The sequence below is a fragment of the Pipra filicauda genome, unplaced genomic scaffold (assembly GCF_003945595.2).
Source record: "Pipra filicauda isolate LSUMZ 115617 unplaced genomic scaffold, ASM394559v2 scaffold142_size1944046_pilon, whole genome shotgun sequence".
Taxonomy (NCBI): Eukaryota; Metazoa; Chordata; class Aves; order Passeriformes; family Pipridae; genus Pipra; species Pipra filicauda.
The window spans coordinates 408,354-428,071 of NW_024103907.1; the positions used below are offsets into that span (position 1 = coordinate 408,354).

Below are 19,718 nucleotides of genomic sequence, written 5' to 3' on the forward strand. Positions count from 1 at the left end.
CTGTCACTGTTGGTTTCACCAAAATGCCGGATTTGGACTGGAGCAGGGGAAGCGTTAGGCGTTCTTGGTTCTGACAGAGGTTGCTTCTCAGGGAAGAGCTAATTAAGTGCAGCCTGAATCCATGCCTCAGCACTTCTTAAGCTACAGAAGTGTTAGTCACCGAAGCTCATCTGTGACATCCCAGGCTTTGCCAGTGTCTGCTTCATGCCACTGTCATTTATATTCAATATGTTGCTTTTAAATGGCACGAAGAGATGATTAAGTACAAGTTTGTATTTGGAGTGTTTCTTATAGTCTTTCATGAAGAGCAGCCCCATGTCACTGTAAATAATGAAAACTTGAAGTCTGATTTGGACTAGTGTGTGTCAGCCACTAAGACTGCCTGAACTGTTCTGAATTTGTTACAAAAAAATAAAAATCAAGTTATTTGACATTTCACCTAGTCTTTTGCAAGCTCTTGGAGCACCTGCTATTTAGATTGCCTTGCTGGCATCTGGCTTCACAGTACACCAGACTTTTTATTACTTGAATACCTTATCTGCATGACCATAAGTGAATGATAAATTGAAGACGTGACTCTGCTGTCATTAGGGTTGACTCACATTGTGTTTGAAGACAATACTTTGTGTTCTAAGACCTGTCTCATTTTTGTTCTTGCCATACAAAACTCACTGGTCCCAACTAATCCACATCATGAAGTCCCCAAGTGCTCAGCTGTTGTTATAGTTGGGCTGGTCTGTCCTGTACAGGTCTCTGGGCTCTGAATACTGAGCACTGAGGGCTTAACTTGGGGGACAGCTTATGGAGGGGAAGAGGAAGAAGAGCTGTATGAGTGCAAATATGGAGAGGACTTAGCTCTGTCCTCACTGTTCATCCTCCCTATTTCTTGCTTCAGAAAGTATCCTCACAGTGAAGGACCAAAGGGTGGTGGCTAGATGTAGTTATTTTCAATACCCACCGGGAGCAAGCATCAGTGAGGAGCTGAGTATGATCATCTTCAGTACCTGCCTCAAGTTCCTGAGTGCTGGGAATGAGCAAACTTCTGGGAGCTAGCTGCTTTTAGCTCTCTGAACTCTTCCCTTTGGATTTATTCACCTCTGGTTCATCCACATGCAGTTTAGAGTGTGGCTTAATCAACTTAATGTGTATAATTGAAAATGTGATAAACTGTGAAGGATAATTAGGTAAAGTAAATTAGTAGGGGTAACTTTTTGAACTGGGTTTACTCCTAAGGGGCTTGTGATTTGGAGTGAGGACTCACCACTCCAATGACACTCTGGTCTTGCTGGCTACAGGGCCTGGGGACAGAGCAGCAGAGCCCCGTAACAGGCTCTCAACAGCATCTCACAGCAAACTGAGGTTTCAGTTAGACCAAGTGACATTGGATTTGCACTAAACTCTGAGCTGCTCTGCACAAGTCAGGATGTGTTCACACAATGTCCCCACAGTCACTCAAAGAGCGACTTCCAGAAGCACTTGCCCAGAGCTAAACCATAAACCACTGAGAATTGCTACAAACCCAAATTGCAGTCATGACAGTCATCTGAATTCTGGATCAGGTTAAATTTTAGACCAAGTAACTCTGCACTGCTGAATAAAATTGGCCATTCCTGAAAACTGTAGGAAAGTACAGGAGTTACTGTCATCCCTGCAAAAATGTTTTTGGATGCTGGGAGAGCTCAGATGGACTCCACTGCAGTTAGCTGCTCTCTTTCCTTACTGGATTTGTGCACCTCTGCCTTTCCAGAGTGTCTATATTTTACTCTGCTGTAGCTGTCTTCTGGCATCTTAGTAGTACCTATTTGTTGCACGCCCTGGGATCAGGTGTAATAATAGTAACCCAGAAAGTTGAATCGCACTTCTGGCCATGTGATTTGTTTTTTACATTGAGCAGGGTGTTGAGTTGTCAGCACTGAATATCTGTCTCAATTCTAGGTGGCCGAGATGTCCAAATTGAGCAGAGGCAGCTGTAGAGTTTCCTCTGAGCCACCTCTGTTTCCCCTTTCTGGCATCTGGAGGCTGCTGTGCTGCTTGTGGTACTGGGACGCCATGGCAGGGTGGGAGGCGGGCCGGGTGCTGGGGGGAACCAAGCACAGCAGCTCAGGCACAGCAGCCTCGCCTCTTCTGCATGCTCTAGGAGATAACAGTTTGCAGACATAGAGTTGCTCCACACCACTGAAGCTCCACGAGCTGGAGTTTGTGACTGCTGCTGAGACCTGCCCATGGCAGGGCTTGGGCTTGGGCAAGGATGATAAGGCTTTGCTCTGGAAGGGTGGAGGGAGTAAGGAACCAGAGGACTTCAGTCTGGAGAGACACTGAAGAGATACAGAGGCCTATGGCTTTTTAGGTTTTGCTTTGTTAGCATAAAGTTCCACTTTCAACCTGTGGTTATCATCTGGCTTTTGAGGTTCGTCAGTGATTATTACAAAAGTAGCCTGGAAAAAGTTGCTTGTTTTGCCAAATAAAAGGAAAATTTTTTTTAGACCTGTTACTTGATCTGGGCTTTTCTGAGTCAATTTAGAAAATATTTAGGGATTTCTTTAGGGATTATTGATGCCTATACATCCTCTGAAAGAGGCAGAGGATAGGAATACTCTATACACTACATGCTTGCTATTCCAGTTGAGATACTGAAGTAAAGAAGGGACAGTATAAGAGTGTCACCCAGCCATCCTGAAGTATCAGTCACCAGAAAACTCATGGAAATAGTTTTCTGGTTTTAGCACGCTTGCATTTTTATATGACTGATGAGGTTATTTCTGCAAAGCAAATACATTTCCCTGCAAACTCCTCCCCTCTGCCAGTCGGAAATATGTTAGCTGATTTGGTTTTGGAAATGAGTGAGAGGACGAAGGAAATCCTTGAAGCTGAAGAAAAGATTTGAGAGTCACGAGATCTGCTTGTCATTTCCAGTTCAGCCCTATGCTTCCTCTGTGACTTACGTGATTTAACTGCTTTGCATCTGCTCCTTATCTGTGAACCATGGATATTACAAAGGTGAACTTGCTAACCTTGGTAAGGCATATTGCTGAGAGGGAAAGCTTTTATGGTTTATTGTTGATTATGATAAACAGGCTTTCAAGAATCAGGTTAAATGAAGCAAACCTGCATTAAAAGGCCTTAGAACATAGATGGCTAAATTTTGTTTGGAGTTGTATCTATATAGACTGATCTTTAAATACAGTTTTATAGGTGTATTTGTTAGTTAGAACACCACAATTGCTTTGGTGTCAGCAAATCCCAAGGGGAGAATTATGTAAATTTTTCCCCAGTTTTGAAAACTTCCAAACTGAGTGTTTTACCACAGCAGTTTGTGTTGCTAAGAAGGGTTGATTTCACCATGTCACAAAGCACAGCAATATAATTTTCCTTTATTACAATGCATAATGTTTCCTGCACCCATTCTAGAAGCTCACACTGGTATCGTGCAGCAGTATTCCTTTAGGGAGTATCCTTCAGAAGCAGTGCTCTGCAAATTTTTAAACTGTGGATCCACACAATTTTTTTTGGGGGGAGAAGGGGGAAAGAAAAGGCAGATTATCCTCCAAGCAGCTAAAACTTTTGTTAGATGTTGAATATGATGGTATTACTTTGATTTCTTCTGCTTTGCTTGTGTAATTGCATTACACAAGGTGTAATTGCATTTGTTCTTAAGCAGGTTTTTCTTTGCAGTTGTTTCATGGATTGTATTTTCTTGTCTTGCTGACCATCAGTTGAATAGCACTCTATATTCTAGGGATAGATAATCAATGCATTTATATGGGGTGTTCTCAGAGGCTGATTAAAAAGGAAAGATGCTAGTGGCAGAGGAAGTGGAGGGATGTAAAGAAAAAGAATATAGTGCATGTTGCATTTAGAAAGGAATAGATGGAAATTTTCTTCTAGCAAGTGGGTTGGACTGGTTTAATAATTCTGGTTTGTTTGTGATCAAAGATGCAGTCACTGAAGGTGTGCTTTCTTCTACAGTAAAAGCAATCATTTCCATGGTAACTATTGCTGTGATTGTATCACTGTTGGAAATTGTCAGCCTATTGGGTCAATAGGGGATCACTGAGCTCTTGTAACACTTTAGGATATTTTTATAAAATCCAGAAAGAAAACAATAAATAAATTTTCTCTAGGAACAATAAATAAATTTTCTCTATATTTATCTGGAGTCTCATAACCTCTGTGTCTCTTCCATAGTTTGCAAAAAAAAAATAAAATTGGTCATGTCCATGAAACATAAAGCAAGCTTTTGATGTCATTTAGTAGTGATGATGAACTTCAACTAATGCTCCCCCACTGTTATTTAGCAAGAAGTGCAAAGGTTGCCTTTTATCATGTATGTGGGTGGAGACCTGTTGTCCAGACTTACACTCTAAGTGAATGTGGTAAAATAATTTATGGCCACTAGGTCATGATCACTTAGTCGATTTTATTTTTGGTGGCTTGTATGAACCAAAAAATAAATTCTGAGATTACTACTGAGTTCCTAACATTTGGTACTTCCTGTGTTATACAGAAATAATAGCTATTTAATAGTCAACAATTATAATATGTTATAGAGCTGTCATTATATAGCTGTAGTGTAAGAAATTTGTACATTTTTATATAGGCCCCTAAATGTACACAGAAATGTATATTCTTGATCAAAATACAAAGATACCTACATGACATACACAAGTACTGTGATGCTTTTAAGCCTTGACATTTAAAGAAGAACGTGACTGATTATCCATCATAAATTTTCACTGAGAATATGTAGTAACTTGTTCTGAAACTTCTCAGCCTACTCAGGTTTTCTTTGTAACTTATTTTCAGCCAGAATCATCATCTGTTTAATTTATCACACCTTTTCACAAATTGCCTTTGGAAACGAATATGCATTTCTTGTAGAGTCATTATTAGATTTTGATTATCTCCTTTCTCTGGATGAGAAATAGGCAGCTGTAGGTAGCAAAACTGGATTTCAGCCAGGCAGCTCAAATATAAACAGATATCAAAACAGGAAGTATTGCAATTTATTGTGCAGCTAAGGAAAAAAAAAGGCATAAGAGGATCCAGGATGCTCTTTCCCCTGGAGACCAACAAGGCTGGGGGTCCTTGTCCAAGAGGCACCTACCTGTGACTTCTCAGCAGATTATGAGATAGGGAAAAAACTTTAAGGAGATATGCATCCTCTTAAACCTCCATGCTTGTCTATATGTGCATGTTATGAAATATTAATTGTTCAACATTTAGAACGTAAAAATAAAATTTAAAAAATCCAAATAGTTAACTGTAGGGGTTGAAATGCAAATCAGTGGGCAGGAAGTCTCATCAATGTACACAGGCATCAACTCATTTATAGAGTGGTGATTTTAATTAGGGAGTTTATTGACATAAACACATTAAAAAAAAATTACCCAGACCTTTTTTCCTTTGCTGTCATGGTGTCAGGCCTCACAAGCATGCCAACAGCAGCAAGCTGATCAGCAGCAGGCTGATTGGGTCAGACTTCTAGTTTGGCCTTTCTCTGCAGCAGAAAGCATGGTCAGGTGTAGGATGAAGGGTTATTCATGGTTGGTGTAACTGCTCCAGCAGAAGTCCTGCCATACAGTTTCAGGTACTGGCAATTTTATGCCTTATCACTGATAAAAGTTGCATCCACAGAAGCACCCCTTTATCAGTATTGTATGGATCAGATCTCATGCTCCTTGGGCAGGACTCCTTCTGAAGGCAGTTTTGGGTGCTGAATTTATCAAAAGTACACAGTAGTCTGAGTAAGAATTGGAGAACCTGGCTCCAAAAAGTAAGCTAAGATTTCAGTGATTAAACACCTGATGCTGATGTTGCTTACCTCGGTATTAATGAGTACAGAGAATGCCAACAGCAGTCATGCCATTAAATGGAACAGGGTTGTACCAGTGCCAAGTTGAGTGAGATCATGATCAAGTTGTTGAAGCTGTTGTGCCTGGATTGGGAAATCAATCTGGGCCCAGGAACAGGAGACGTTTGGTCTGGCTGGGCTCAGATTCTGCGGTGTAGTTGTCCGCCTGGGAGCAACCTGGGAAAGCTTCCACTGTACCCTCTTGTGTGGTCAGGGGATCCTGGGGAACACACCATTAACAGCACACCTGAAAGTGGCACCTGAAGTTGAGCTCAGCTAAAATTAGCTGTCAAGTGCAGTGAGGGGGGCAGGTATCAGAGAGCTATGCACAGCTGGAAAGCTGTGGGAAAGCTGCACATTGTCGGAGCAGGAAATGAGGACCAAGTAGGGCTCCCACAGCACTGGGGATCACAACTGTAGTACCATCTACATCTACCTGCGATCCGGCTTGGCACCTGATTCCTGCCTGTAGTGCTGCCTGGCTGATCCAGTCTGCAGGCTTGGCTGATGCTCTTGTCTGGGGGCTCAACTTGATTGCCAAAACATAAAAGACCCAGTACTGCTGGAGATGCCCTGACCGGTTCCCCCTCATCCCCAGGGACTGCTTCTGGATGGCCCAGGGCTCCTATAGGTCCTGTGACATACTGCATGATGCACAGCACATGGAGATATTTTAGATTGTTTAGGACATTTGAAATGGCCCTGGGTGCCTATGTTGAGGCAACAAAATTTCATCCCAGATTTTTACAGGCTATGATGACAGCTCTAACATCTAGACAGACACGTGTACAGACACCTTCATTGCAGAATCAAAATTTAGATGTGGGAATCTGGACCTTATAATGCATGAGCAAGTTCATGAGATTTTGATTTTCATCCTATATGAAGTGCCAGTGTGTATCCTACAGGTCTGTAGATGTTACCAGTAAAAATTGTATAACATCAATCTGATTTCACCGATTCATGAGGAGAAGGTAATCTGAGGTCAGTGGTGTTGCATCATTATAAAGCCAGTCACAGGTGTAATGAAATTGTTTCCTCAGAATTTTTTCATTGATGTCAAGAGTCACACTTATGCTTAAGTGACTGCAGTACTGGAGCCTATGAGTTGTGTGCTGGATATTTTATTCCTACTAGTAAGTGGTCACTTGATCGGGTCCTGCTTGAGTTGGTCACTTAGAGGAATGTGAGATTATCAGTCTGGTTTCCTCTGATTTTTGCAATGGGAGTATTATGTTTTCTGTTTTATTAGGATTCTTCAGTTCAGTTTGTAGATCTAAGCCTAAAAACACACATCCTTCAGCATTGCTTATTGTACAGCGTAGATTAATCTGACTGTCGTTTGGATCACTACTCTGGAGGTGGAGTGCTGCAGAAGGAGAACAGTCCTCTCTTTGCAAATGTTATTGCTCAAGATAAGGGTGTAAATAGCAGATTAGAAGATGACGTGTAACATGTCCTTCCCTCAGTCTAAAAGTACAGGATCATGGGATGAACTTTGCCTGACTGGTTATGCAGAGAGTGTGCTCACGTTTGTAGCTCTTATGGACGAGACTTTGCGAAACAAAAACACAAAATGACTCTTATGAACTCCTTTCTCAGTCACTGCATATGTAGAGACCCTTTACCTGTGTCTGATTCTGAGGTAAGAACCTTATTTAACTTGTGATTTTGCTATTCAGACCTCGGAGGGGCTGTGTTTAAGGGACAGCTTTGCTGGAGCTGTGTCAGTGCACTAGTCAGTGTGACTCTATTGAATTGATTATACTATTAAAACTGATCCTGTGCTAAAATCTATAGAGAAGCTGAAGCATGCTTGAGTGACAGGTGTCATGCCACAGAAATAAAAATTTATGTAAATGCTCTATTTAGAATAAATTCCATGCTGTAAGTGAAATAATTGAATGTAGAGCAATGTATGACATTGATCATTTTTCATACCTTAATTGCAGTAATCATGTTAAAATATTGACTGTTTAATAACTCTGCTACTGGTTGAAGTGCATTCATACTATGAAATTTGTCTTAAGCTATCTTTCAAACAAAGAGCAACATCTGCCTGCTCTATCGGGTGGCCTTCTAAAAAAGGCTTATTAGAGTTGTACTGGCCCAGCAGAAAACAGCAGGTAGAGAAGAAGGTGACAGAAGATAAGTCTTCTGTCACAGGCATCTTTGTAAAAGGCTGTTTCTGGGCTGCGTGTTTGCTTTGAATATGCAATATCTGAAATGCCTTCATCTGGTCTGAAGCAGATGAACAACATGCAGCCAGAGACAAGCAAAGTGATGCCTCTCGGTTTTGGAATATTTATTAGCTTTCAGTTTCTTTTCTATTCTTTATAAAGGAGTCAGGAAAAGCCAAGGAAATACCCTGAAATTGGAAATTTGAAGGAAAAGTGAACATAAATTTTAATGTGCAGAATTTTTTTCTGAAAACCTGCAGGGGTTTTGCTAGAAAAATTCACAACAGTATTACTTTACATGCATTAAAATGTTCCCTCAACAAGTATTTCAGCTGAGATTATTTTATTTCCAAACTTGTAGTACCAGTGCAATTATGATACTTGTGACTCATCCTGTGAGCCAGATATGCTGTTAAATAGGAACAACATGCTCATTTTCCAAGCTTCCTTTCTAAAACCATCAGTTTTTCCTGTATTTGTGTTATATCTCTGATCCTAGTCTGTATGACTTTAACCTCCTAGAGCATAGAGGAAGTTAGCTTCTCCCTTCCAAACTGTATGAATTTGCTCACCCAATTCATTCATGGCTGCAGAATCTCTAGATCTGACCCAAGTGGGAGTGTGGGAGGAGGGAGTGCGACTGCCCGGTTTGTTATTGGTTACAGTTACATGGGATCTGCAAGCAGTCAAACTGCAGCCTTACTGTTTATTTTCATCACTGATCAGATGTGAAAGAGAGGAGTATCATAGAACGGGGTGGGTTGGAAGGGACCTTAAAGCCCATCTAGATCCCACCCCCCTACCATGGGCAGAGGCACCTTCTACTAGGACAGGCTGCTGAATATCAAGGCCATCCAACTTGGCCTTCAACACTGCCAGAGCTGGGACATCCACAACTACTCTGGTCAGCCAGTTCCAGTGCCTCACCACCCTCAAGGTCAAGAATTTCTTCATATATCTGATCTAAACCCAACCTCTTTCAGTTTAAAATTGTTACCCCTTGTCCTGTCACTACAAGCCTTGGTAAGAAGTCTAGAAACACAGTATGTTGGCTGAATTATTTTTACTGGTGTTATCTGTAACATCCTACTTTTGCACAGGAACAAGTCCTGTGAGTGCAGAGCTGTCTTTCTAAGATATCATTCTGTGAATTCAGTGTTTATGATAGGACCTGTCTGTACTTCTGAGGTAATAGGTGAGTTTTTAGTGTTAGTAGTCACATTTGCCAAAGAAGTGCTGATGGTTGGGTGTTTACCTTACTCATCACAAGCATCATGATGTCTTTCCTTTGTAAAGTTATCTCTTCCTGAATTGTCAGTTGCACTTGTTGTGTTTATGGTAACTCTTTCTGTTTTAGCAATGTTAAGTTGATCTGCCATATGAAAAACTGGCAAATTATTAACCGTCAGAAAATTCTGTGGCTTATTTGACTTGTTCACATTTAAAAAGGTTGTTTCTGATGACCACTGGAAGAGATCCACATCCCAGGATGAAGAAAAGGCAGACTCACAAAAGGTCACACCCAGGAGATGGGGCTCTGGAAAAAGATCTCGGCCCAGACCTCTCTCAGACTATGGCCAAATGTCGATCAGAAGTTTCTCTATACCAGAAGATGCAGTTGTGGTGGAATCTCAGAAGACAGACTGCATGGATGGAGAAAGTCAGCCAGGACTGTCATCCGTTGGGTCTGTGGTCCAAAGCAACACAGTAGGCTACCACAGAGGGCGAAAAAGAAGACCCATCTCCATAATAGGTGGGGTCAATTTCTATGGAAACGGTCCAGTAGGAGAGAGAGAAGGTCTGCTGACACAAGTAAGACAAACAGATGTGCTCTGCAAACTGCAGAAGACCCTTTCACTTCCTTGTCTATCTTCAGCCTAGAAAATAGAATGGATTCTTCCTTCTCTTCCTTCCCTTTTGTCAAGCTGACATTGTGTACTTACAATACTGCTTTCCTGGTCACTAACTACTTTGTCTTCTTGATAAAAAACAATACAGCATGGAATAATACTGACTTTGGGATAATCTTTTCTGTATTGTAAATTAACCTGATTTCTTTCTTGGAATGGTCATTATGTCTCACATTAGTATATAAGGGCTCATTTGTGTGTAACACAGTTGTGTGTTTAGTTTTCTTAAAGAGTGTTGGGCCTGAGGAACAGAGAACTGCAATCAAATATGGTAATAACACATTATTTATTGATCCTTTCAAATTATCCAAAAGCAGGTCTGTTCAAAACCTGTGGCATTAGCAGTATAGTACCAATACAAATCTTGGTATTGGCATGACAAGGATACTTAAAACTAATGAAGACATTGCTTGAGAAAATTGGTAATAAATTTAGAAATTAATGAAAGAAAGAATCTAAGAAGACTGACAATATGAATAAAATGTCTGGTTATATACTACTAAATTGACTAGATGGAACAAAGGTAAAAAAGCAGTAAGAAAGCCTGTAAGAAAGCAGTGTGTACTTGAGTAGTTCCTGTATACTTATTTGCCATCTCTGTTGGCTTAAATAAACAAGTGAGAAATTAGGAACTTCTGAAAGGTAGAATTTACTCCTTTTTCCCTAGAGTAGTTCTGAGCAGGTACAATGTGTAGAGGAATTTACTGTTTGTTGGTAGTGGTGGCCTCATCTTGCACTTGCTTGCAGAGCTTCAGGCTCATGGGCTTTTGTAAGACTGCACTGGTCAGGTGTTCCTTTCCAGGAAAACTGGAGGACTTCTGCCTAAAGTGATTGTGAAGCTGATAAAGCAACAGAAAAAAGGAATAATATTTACATCCTCAAAAAATGTGATTCTGGTGGTTATTAATGGAATTTGAGTTCTCTTAATCTTTCTTATACCGCTTGATCTCCTACTGGGAAGTTTAGTGGTACTAAAGTGCTGAAACAGTGGCAGGATTTTCAGTCTCCTGTGAAAAGCAATTTGTAACATGAACTTTGTTATTGTATATTACACGTTTCTTCTTTATAATTCCCTGTTGAAAAAATGCGTCTTGATCAAAACCTCAAGTGAAGCCAATGAACCTTTTACCCAGGCAAAGACTTTAGTTTCAAACCCTGTATCATTGGGATATTTAAAAATTCATTTTATTGCTTAACTTGGAGAAAAGAGAAAAATTGTTGTTATAAATTCTAGGCCATCTTACTCAAGGATAATAGATGGATTTCAAGGGATAGTAAATACTGGCAGCTCAAATAATCCTTGCTTGTGGAAGTGAATTAACACTCTCCAGGCCCTTCATTTACTGCTGAAAGCAGATTGATCTCATTTCAAACCTTGTTCACATCAGCTTAATAAAGAAGGAACATGCATCAAGCTATCAACTATTTGAGTTGACTCTTTTCCATGCTCTGATGCTGCCACAAGGGCTTCACTGGGGTTAAATGAGCACATTGCTGGATCACTGTGGTCAAGACCAAAATTTTGGAGCATTCCCAAAAAGGGCACATTATTAAGCCAAATGATGGCCTTTCTAGGACCTCCACTGAATAACAGCACATCCTTGTCTCTCTGGGATTTGGACTGAGGCCTTACAAGAAAATCTTAGCTGCCCAGAAGTAAACAGCTTTTTTGCTTGCCAATTATTTGCATATAGTAATTGCCATCACTTCTATTAGCTATTTGATGCAACATATTGGACTTTTTATGGTGTAGGATCCTGGTATATTGCTAAAGCACTTAGGAAAAGAGGTTAAAAGATGAGATTGTAGTTAAATTATATTCAACACACATTGAGGTTTTTGGCAGTCATGTTAGAAAGTAAATTTGTAGCTGGAATGTAAAAAAGCAGTAATGAAGCAGGAATACATACGCTAGAAGTATTTTATCTGGGATTTTCAAAGACTGCTCTTCACACTGGTGATTTTTTTTCTAAAAAGCTTTGAAAACCCACAGGAATACTTGGAAAGTGCAATGCTATTTCCTTCTATGTTGTATTTTGTTTTGGTCTGACAGCTTAGGTGTGAAAAAACATTTTCAAACAATACTAAATCATTGGTTTCACAACAGAGTGTCAAGAGATAGTTCATTAAAAATCCATCCCTTATGTTTCAGATTACTTGATAGAAGGGCCTATGAGCAGCAACAGTTAATGAGAAGAGAGGATGTTTCTCTGAAGTTCATGTGCTGAAGCCTGGCTGTTTAATGTTGAATGCTGATGCAAGGTCATTCAGCCTGGCTATTGTGGAGTTGTTCAGGGACAACATAAAATCAGTCTCACTTAGCAAATAAAACAAGGTTTTAGGTTCTCTAATCATAATTAAGCAAATTAATGATTTATCTAAAGAAAATGGCTTTGAGATAAAGCAACAGTACACCTAGTATTACCTCTTTTTTATGAGACTCCTGGGAACTCAAAGCAGAGGAACATGTAGACAATTATTATTGTCTTGTACAATGTTTCTTTTACTTACAAGCAGTACATTATTAGAAGAAAGCAAATGTCCCAGGAAATGAACACAGCTTCCAGATATAGCGTGGTCATTCTTTCTCCTTGGCTTTCCCTTGAGATGTGTGTTTGCAATGCCAGCTGGCATTGCACAGGCTCTTCTCAGAGTAGTTAGAACCCAGAGCGTTTGGGCGTGAAGTCATCATGGAATCGTCTGGGTTGGAAAGGACCTTTAAAGGTCACCTAGACCAAACCCCCTGCAACGAGCAGGGACATCTTCAACTAGATCAGTTTACTCAGAACTCCATTTGTAGCCTGATTTCAATGTTTTCAGGGATGGGGCATCTACCAGCTCTGTGGGAAATCTGTTCCAATGTTTTACCACCCTCATGATAAAAAGCTTTTTCATTATATCTAATCTAAATTGACCTTCCTTCAGTTTAAACCTACTCCCCCTTGTCCTATCACTATGTGCCCTAGTAAGAAGTCCCTCTCCAGTTTTCTCTTCTCGTAGCCCCTTTAGGTACTGAAAGGCCACAGTGAGATCTCCCTAGAACCTTCTCCAGGCTGAACAACCCCAGCTCTCTCAGCCTGTTTTCATAGGAGAGGTGCTCCAGCCCTCTGACTGTCTTCAAAAAAGAGTGAAAATTATAGAACATGTCTAATCATTACAGAAGACTAAGTAACAGAGAACTGTAATGTAATAAAACATGTTCTCTGATGCTGGTGGATATGGTATGCAGTGTTTAAGCAATGTCACTTTAGCATAGTTGATTTTACTGGTTTTAATTACCTGGACTATCTGAAGAAAGCTTACTCCCTACCTGAGTTTTGCTCAGTTGGACTTGCTGGTATCTTTACTAATACTGGATTTTCCTGTTTTCTCTGTAGCCTGTAACACGGCCACCTGTTCCAGCACACCAGGTGCCCCCATACAAAGCTGTTTCAGCCAGGTTCCGGCCACTCACCTTTTCTCAAAGTACTCCCATTGGCCTGGACCGGGTTGGACGGAGGCGGCAGATGAGAACATCTGATGGTAAGATGAGCAAGTATTTAACTTTGTAGATCTCAAAGTCATACTCCAGGCTGAGCAGGAATTAGAATATGGTATGGAACACGAAAGGGTGCAAACCAACTCAGTGAAAAAGTAGTACCCAGCTAAATTTCTTTGTTTGGTGAGTTTCTTATTCGTAGCTGTTGTGCTCACGTAAAACTTGTTTGTCACATCTGCCGTTTGACACTGCTATGGTTTATTGTTCTGTATCACTTACACTCCTGTATTTTCCACTCTCTATTTACATCCTTGCCTGAAGAGAGAATGAAGGAAGTGAGGTCTAATATGCTTGAGTTTGTGCCTGAATCCTAGCCACACCGCACATGTACTTTTAATTTTCTGATTGCCATGCACTCAGCTTAACTACTTAGATAGGCAAGCCTTAAATAAGTAGCCCAACGAGGGCTCTGCTACATGAAGGACAGGTTCTTGGAAAACGTTGCCTTTTTGGAAGCATTGCCCTTTATCAGACTCTGTACTCTCTGTATTTTTACTGTAATTGTTTACTCTTAGCATGCAGTGCTATCTGGAGTTAATAGAAAGTCCTGTCTAGTATTAATGGAACATTTCTTCACAGGTGGGACCAGAAGATTCTGGGTTAATACCACTTGTGTTCTTTCAGACCACTGTGAGCATAATCGGAATAGTTACTCATGTTTCACTGGCAAGGTTTGGAAATAAAAGCAATATTTTCACTTTATATCCTTCAGTGTTAATAATGACCAAAACACTGCTGGGAACCTTCTCCCTGAATCTTTTGAATCATGGCCTTGCCATGATTGAAGTAGGAAACTTAACAAATAGCATTTTCAGTGCTTCTTTATTATAATTACACATATGTTTACAAGTCAGTATGTGGCTTCTGTGGTTCTAAGGTAAGTTTATATGCAGTGATGTCCAAATCCTGCTCAAAAAATACCTCAACAACAAATTAATTTATGTAAGAACATGCTAAAACTGCGTTTTTCTGTCTTGAACATGACAGTTTTCTTCAGAAACAGACTTGAGACGTTCTAACTACAGCAATGAGATACTGTATATATACTGTATCAGTATTTACCTTTTAGTTTATATTGTAGTAAAATATTGGAAACTACTTTAAAATCCATGTCTGGATTGTGTTCTTGCTCTATGCATCTTAGTATACTTAATGATCCAGATCAGACATCGAGGTAAATTAGACATCTAATGCTGCAACCCTTGCTGAGATTATGTGGTATCTCAGTCCATGATTCCAGAAGGATCATTCACAGAATGACAAGTCTAGCTGTAAGCTAGTCTGGAAAAAAAAAGAGGATCTTTTATTATCACAGTGTAGGAATTATTTTTCTATTTTTAGTTATCCTTTCCAATTCATGTTTGGAAACCTCATGAAATAATATTAGTTACCTAGACAACTGCTTAAAAGCAATATTTTTCCAGGTATTTGGCTTCTGAATAACTGATCTCCTAAACATAAGCATCAGGATGACAAATACACAAACCAAGAGTTCTGCCACTTTTCAAGGCAATGAAGCCAAAGCAATATTGGGTGTGACTTTTATGAGTCCTTACAAATGTAGAAGTGGAGCAGGAAAAGCTTCTGAAATCAAAACTCTGAAAGCAAGGAGGGAATATCATGGACTTCACAGTTTGAAAGCAGTTGCAAAGATCCAGCAGAAAATAGTAAAGTGACCAGTGTCATACATTCTGATCTCTTTCCTTTTTTCTCTTAAATCACAAGGCATTTCCTTGTCTTTGAACATGTGAGAGTTTTTTGTTTGCTCATGCACAGTGAAATTTGATAGTACAAAAGCCCTTTATTATAGAAAGTAATTCTAAACCCAAGCACTGAAAAACCAGTGGTATCCTATTTTAGTTACTAGCTAAAGCCTAATGCATTGTACGTCTTCCTTTTATAACAATAGGATATAGAAGTAAAATTTTTGAAAAACGGCAGTTAGAAGACAGTGAAATATGATCTGTAGGAAACAGAATAATAATCAGACAAAACATAAGGGAAAATTCACTTGAGACTTATTTTACTACTCTTACAGGGTTACAAGTTTTAAATTATATTAAAGAGGTTGCCTAATTTTCACAGTAGAGCAATTTTTATAATTATCTTAAAACCGCATCTTTTTTGCATATTTTTGTGGGGGACTTGTATTTTGCTAAATTGATTGGTAAACTCCTTTAGATAGGCTCAACTCTGAGTAAGTAGGGTGCGATTCAGCTCAAGTTTGTCACCTAAATTTAGTCTAAATGCAGGTACCTACGTAAGAGTTAAACTTTAGTACACCTGTTACAGGCAGTAGAGGACTAATGCTTGATTAAGTTACCCATCCCAAGGTCCAGTGCTGTGTGGGGTACCTGAGCATCTGCCTGCAGTTGGCAGATAGGACAGAGGACCTATGAGAGACCTATTTCTTTCTCCAATGGCAGCTGGAGGCAAGCAGGGTACCCAGAATACTTAAAATGGTGCTAAGTAGCTATGTTTAAATGACTGATCTGAGGCCCTTGTCATTGCAGTCAATTAAGGTTAAAGTAGAATTGCCTTGGATGAGGTGAATTGCTCTCAGCTCTTTTAATTGTGACCAGTACCTGCTGATTTAGATGGTTCATTTGAATGTGGATGCCGGCGTTTAGATAAATAAATTTACGTCTTTACTTTCAGTAGTATCCGTTTGTCTACAGTGTTAAATAACAGTCAGATTTTCCCCAGTTCAGTCAAAGTTGAGTGACTCAGTATGTTTGACTGTATGGAGCACAGCTCAGGGACAACTCAGAAGAGTGGTCAGTTTTCTTAAGAAAAGAGCTCATGAGCGGAGTCAGATGTTCAGTATCTTCACAAATAATGTGGGAAGAGTAGTATAAAGTGAAATGGTAATTCTTGCTGGTGTGCTAAATTATTCACAGAAGTAAAAGCCAGACACAAGGCACTGTACTGGTGGCAGTGTTGATAAAGACAAGGTAGTGCTCATGGAGGAAGAATCACAGCCTAGTGTGCTTGCAGAAGAAGGGACTCTGATTTGGGTATTGCCATTCAGGAAAAGATCTTGCAATCCTAACAGACATTTTAAAGTGTTAGTGCAGTGCACAGTAACAATCAAAACAGTAAATAAAAGGGCAGGATTTTGTAGGAAGGAAATAGAGAACAAAACAGAAAGCCTAATTGTGCAACTGGTGGGGGGGGGGCATCTCACCTTTCCTTTCCATCCCAAAAGGCATTTTTTACAGGGGGTGATAAAGAGAAAGGCAAAAGGACAAGAAAACCGACCCAGTGTCTCTGGGAGGAGTGATTAACACAGCTAGGGCTCTGCAACATGGAGAAAAGGACAGTAGGAGAATAAAAGTTTGTTTTGCACAGAAAAAATGAACAGATAATATTTTTTCCAATAATGTAAGAACTAAAGGGCACCAAATGAAATCACTAGAGAGCAAGTTCAAAATAAAAGATAGTTTTCATACTCTAAACTATGAAACTAATTGCTACACATGGTATTTCACATCCCAACAGTTTGCAAAAATTCAGAAAGTGGTTTGAAAAATTCAGTACATTAGACACAAAGGTACCATTTCTGCCCCAGGAGGGATCTGACTCTGATCTGCAGATAGGTGGAATTTAGAAAAGTACATCAGAAAAATACCATTGCATGCCTCATCTATTTTTACGTTCTTCCCTGGACATCTGCTACTGGCTGCTGTCAGAGCAGTGGTTGGGGGTTACCTGTGGTCTGCCCCAGGGTGGTGGGTTCTGTGATACTAGAGGATATCTAGAATTGGATTTTTTTGAGGCAGGTAAGCTAGCTTTTACATTTAGTATTTTAGTATATGCTACCCAGAGCCTTTTCAGAGTGCCCTGTGCAGTGGGTAAGCCAGCTCAGCATGGATTTGGATGAGGCCACTGTGGACTAGACAAACCTGCCAACACCTAACCCCAGATGAGTACTTTTGTGGTCATTCAGTTTGTGGTTGCACAGTAGCTAGATGTGCCTGTACAATGGAGGGAGAGCAGACGCCACTCCATCCTAGCAGCATCCCACGGAGGCATTAGGTTAGTCCTTGGACAAAAATGCACAGTCCATTCCGTTCTGCAAAAATCAAACCAAAAGACTGCTTTTCAGAGGTTGTTTTTAATGTATCTTCTAAAAGAGCTGTATGGGGTTTGATCTGGTTTTCCTGTAGCAGTTCAACTGTTTTTCCCTGGAAGATAGGCATTTGATATGGCAGAGAGCTTGTGCTCTGGTTGGTTGAAAGCGTGGAGCCTTCACTTGCAGGTCCCAGGATCATCAGCACTTCAGTGTCACTTCTGTTTGCTGGGTTACTTTGTTTTAGTGGTTTGTGCCAAGAAAAATGCACAGGTTTGTGCCAAGTGTATGAATATTTTATAATATCCAGTAGCTTATTTTTACTGTGCTATCCAACAAGAGTCCTTGCAGAAAGAAATAATATGGAAGTTTGGGAGATTCAGAAGAGAATTCCTGTCAGTCTCTCATGCAGTGAAGCACAGGCAGGATTTTTGCAGGAAGATGGCATTAATATTGCAGGGCCATATTTGACCTTTCCTCCTCTGTCTGAGGCAGTGCTGGGGGAAACCATGTGATGTCAGTGGGTGTTGAGAAGTCACTGTGTGCAGAAATGCCTCCAGGGTTTTGTGAACACATCCCTGGAGGAGACAGTCCCCAGTCACAGGACAGGCTCAGCTGACCAACAGTTTGCAGGTAAAGAAGAAGCCATAAGGATTAAGGAGTTTTCCAAACTGTAAGCACAGTGCTGTGTACAAGCATAAGTTGCAGCAGGCTTTGTGCTCTGCTGATGGCAGCAGCTCTTGCTTTTGCTTTCAGTGCATGGACTGATCCAGCTTCACTGCAGGATGATACAAACGTAAAGGTGGGGATTGCTGGCCTGTGGTGAATGAATGAGGTTGTGCTCTGGCTGGGTCAGACCCAGAGAAAGCTGAATGGTTTGAGTGCTTTCCTGCTTTATTCCCTGTTTCATGAACCAGCTGAATTAAGTTTGTAGTTTCAGTGAGGAAGTGTCTCTAGCCTCTCCTGTTTTTCCTGAGAGCAGTCTGCTGCAGCCTTTACACTTGCGCTGCTTGTGCCTGTGAAGCAAGAGAAGTTTTAATAGCTGTGTAAAAAATACCTTAATTGTTTACTTCTGCTGGAATTTTAACTGGTATATTATGACAAAGATAAACCGATACTCCAAACAGTGTTGTAATACAGGGAACTCCCAGCTCCCACCCAGATCTCTCTCCCTTTGAATTGCAGTCATTTGAATATAGATTGAAATCGCATTTAGCTGCTTTAATAAAAAAAAAAATGCACTCCTTGCCTTGCTGTGCTTACCATTTTCAGACACTGTGGGAGCGGTCTGGGCTGCTGCAGGCACAGCGTGGCCAGGGACAGGCAGCCAGGTTTTGTTTCTTTTCTGGAACTTCCTCCCTAAGGGCACCCCATGATGTCAGAGAGCCGGGAGCTGGGAGCCAGGCTGAGCGGCTGAGTGCAGCGCTGGCAGTTCCCAGTCAGGCTCTGGAGGCACTGCCAGGAGCTGAAGGCAGTGAACAGGCTGTTTCTCTGAGCTGGATGTAGCTCAGAGCCTTTTTTGATCCTCCACCAGCCCTTTAGGACTGAGAATCACCTGTTAGAGGTCAAACCTTTGCCTTGGGGTCCAATCTGACAGCAGCATGGTAGCCAGGGGGGCAATGGCACGATTTTGGAGTCTGGAGAGCCTTCAGATGGGTACGTGTGAGTAGAACATGCTCTCTCTTGTTAATTTTTACAGTGTTTTTAGATTGAACTGATAAACAGTGGTAGTCAGGGGGCCTGATTCTGGTCACAGTAACTCCATGTCATCCATGGGAACCTGCAGCCTTACACTGCTGACAAAGCTGCTAGGAGATCTGAATCAGTCCCAGGCTGTCGTTTAAGTTTTTTGCATCCCGTTGGTGCAACTGGGAAAGCATACCCCTCCCTCTGATATTTCTGTCTGTAAACAATAGAGGAATAGATGCAGAGTGCAAGTGGCTGATTTCACTTGAGTCTAACTACAAAGTCAATATAAGCTTGTTGATTTGGTACACAATAACGAACAGTTATCGATCCTAAAATTGTTAGTAATTTTTTGTCTGGAGCCAAATGAATTAGGTTATTTTGATGTGCTGCTGTTACTGGAACAAACCAACAGACAATACTGATAATATAGTATAAAGGATCACTAGGATTAATATTTTTTTATGTTGCTTTATAAGAT

At 40.6% G+C, this 19,718-nt stretch overlaps 1 protein-coding gene across 4 annotated transcripts in view; it reads left to right on the forward strand.

The window, feature by feature from the left end:
* Positions 1-19,718, forward strand: part of SPATA13 (spermatogenesis associated 13) — a 222,330-nt gene that overhangs the window by 182,756 nt on the left and 19,856 nt on the right. For 3 of the 4 annotated variants that reach the window (XM_039378650.1, XM_039378651.1, XM_027713672.2), the window contains 2 exons: positions 9,481-9,843; positions 13,319-13,463. In XM_039378650.1, the coding sequence (XP_039234584.1) occupies positions 9,481-9,843; positions 13,319-13,463 (508 nt within the window). Of the gene's footprint in view, positions 1-9,480; positions 9,844-13,318; positions 13,464-19,055; positions 19,208-19,718 lie in introns of those variants that run through there. The other variant, XM_027713675.2, reaches the window with a different exon arrangement.